General features: G+C 36.4%; 1 protein-coding gene across 1 annotated transcript in view; it reads left to right on the top strand.

Moving 5' to 3' along the window:
* Positions 1-439: 439 nt before the first annotated feature.
* The window catches only part of LOC101848937 (sushi, von Willebrand factor type A, EGF and pentraxin domain-containing protein 1), a gene marked incomplete at its 5' end in the record, with an annotated part of 78,313 nt that continues 76,120 nt past the window's right edge, over positions 440-2,632 (top strand). The window contains 1 exon segment of the mRNA XM_005112775.2: positions 440-560. Within this exon segment, the coding sequence (XP_005112832.2) occupies positions 456-560 (105 nt within the window).

Below are 2,632 nucleotides of genomic sequence, written 5' to 3'. Positions count from 1 at the left end.
GGAGGAGGGGGAGGAGGAGGAGGAGGAGGAGGAGAAGAAGAAGAAGAAGAAGAAGAAGAAGAAGAAGAAGAAGAAGAAGAAGAAGAAGAAGAGGAAGAAGAAGAGGAAGAAGGATATAAACGAGAAAGAAGAATATAAACGAGGAAGAAGGATATAAACGACGAATGGAAAAAAAAAAAGAGATGCGGTCGTAATTGTGATTTCGTCATAACACCAGGAACCAAAATATAATCTTACACTGAGGGGAAGTACCCAGTTATATGGATTAACTTCGTATAGCAAACCGTATACCGTTATTGTTCAGCGTGAGCATAGCGACAATTAATTAACTCCTTTGACAGCAGCACATGTGACCTTCTTAACTCGACCTCTCAATCGTAAAAGATTTATTTGAATGTCGTTCCGGTCAGTCGGCTCAGTTCGTAGCTTACAAGCTCACCTGACCAGGCTTGACAATGTTTTTACATCGGTCTCTTACTCCTATTTATGTGATTCTCATCATCGATGCAGTTTCAGGCGTTAATCAGCCGTTACAGGCCTTTCTCCAGGCACAACAGAAGGTAAAGTTCAATATTCCATTTTATGTGATATCTTCTTTGATTATTTGGAGAGAGAGAAAGAGAGAGAGAGAGAGAGAGAGAGAGAGAGAGAGAGTGAGAGAGAGAGAGTGAGAGAGAGAGAGAGAGAGAGAGAGAGAGAGAGAGAGAGAGAGAGAGTGAGTTATATAAACATTAATTACAGTTTTTTCAAAACTATCAGTGTTTTCTATCTCCTGAAAAATTTAGAAAGTAGAATGATTGCATGTAGATCTATTGCTCTCGGTGTGTGTGTGGAACAATTGAACAGCTTGCCAGAAGTGTTATATCTAAAAATACCTATGGTTTTTTTTTCGGGCGAGAGTTGATTTCGGGAGAAGTTTTGAAGGATCAGTGGTGAATCCAAACTTCTTAGACTCAAAAAAATATTTAATAGACATCGTCCGACCCAAGTTTCTTATATGAAAATGAATAACTTAAAATACATCGGGCAATTCAAATAACTTCTTAGAAAATCAAAGACCCCCCCCCTTGAAAATATAATTAAGAGACAACCGCCTACAATTATTTTATATAATATCTCGGTCTACCTTATAATAAATGGATGCATGGATTATATTGGAAACTCTTGTAGCATGTTGCTACCTCAGAATTAGACAATTCTATCTGCTCAATACCTAGTTTTGAGATAATTGACGTCAAAGATTTTGAGTTTCACATAATGCCAAGCTTTTTCGAATGCAATTCTTTGAATAAATTTCGATAACGACTTAGAATAATCTTATCATTTTGATAAAGTAGATAGAACATTATGTTTCTAACCTCATGGTCTTATAATAACTCAAAACGGCCAAAGATGTCAGACAGAACTTAGTGATTCTGAGGTATTGATGCGCATGACACATGTTTTATGTTAGCTTGAATACGGCACACCGAAGACCTTCATAATCTGGGATGTTGCTGCTATCCCTTTCGATGTAGCACGCAATAGGGGACACTGTTCAACTCCGGTGTGGCGAGAATATTTATCGAGTATCTCGGTCTTTCTGCTGGGTTGTATAGATCTCTTTCAACCCCTGTTAGCTCGGACAGGCAGGGTCGAAGCCTCTTAAATGATCTACATTGTGTCAAAGGGGCATAAAAACACCTACCTACACTTTCGACTAACAAAGTAAAGTTTTTACTTTTGCATTCATTCCACAACTTAAATAAAAACAAATAAATAGATGACTAAAATGTTTTTAAAAAACACCACACACACACACCTTGACCATCAATGATTTATTTATCTAGCATCTGCGTTTGTTGCCATTTTTTTGTTTGTCCAAAAGTTGCCCAAAGTTGCCACAAAAAGTGGCAAAAGTTGCCAAAAAAGCTGCCATCAATTTTTAAGCTTTCAACTCTCTGTGACGACGTATATAGCAATATTATGTTGATAGAGGTAACAATCTAAAACACCAGAATTTCTTGTGCTCTGTTTTAAGCATCCAAAATATAATTTGTAGCCACCCAGAGAGTAAAAATGTGAAAAATAAAGGTATCACAACAGAATGAAAAAACCCCCAACAAATTAGGGCGCGTGTCCACCAAACCAAACATTGGCTGTTTTAACCCTAAATGTGTGTAATTCAAGAAAAAGTAGGCCTACAAGATATAACATCAAATTATGGAATCACACACAATTGACATACAATTGGGGCGTACCAGTGTCAGTATTCCGTTTTGGTGGAGACACGCTCTAACGTAATACATTTATATTTTTAAAAGGGTAGGAACAGCATCAAATTAAATGACAGTGCGCAGTATAAACACCAAAAAAGAAAAACAAATCATTAGAACAATTTTTAGAAGAATTAACGCTCCAAAAAATTAAAACACAACAAAGAGGGAAAATTAAAGGCAAACAGCGATGTAAATAGTATGTAATGTAGGCTACTTATATTCTCCGCATGACAAGAGATACACATGGACATCTTAAAACTTATCAAAATACATGTCTAATATGTTATGAAGTACCTTTTTTTCTAAGGAAGCTAAAGTATTTTAAAGTTGATAAAACATTGATGTCCATGTTCTACCATTCAACCATAGAAAGT

Source organism: Aplysia californica, unplaced genomic scaffold, assembly GCF_000002075.1.
Source record: "Aplysia californica isolate F4 #8 unplaced genomic scaffold, AplCal3.0 scaffold01402, whole genome shotgun sequence".
Taxonomy (NCBI): Eukaryota; Metazoa; Mollusca; class Gastropoda; order Aplysiida; family Aplysiidae; genus Aplysia; species Aplysia californica.
The sequence above is the reverse complement of the archived record's forward strand: the minus strand, read 5'-3'. Positions and strand labels throughout refer to the sequence as shown.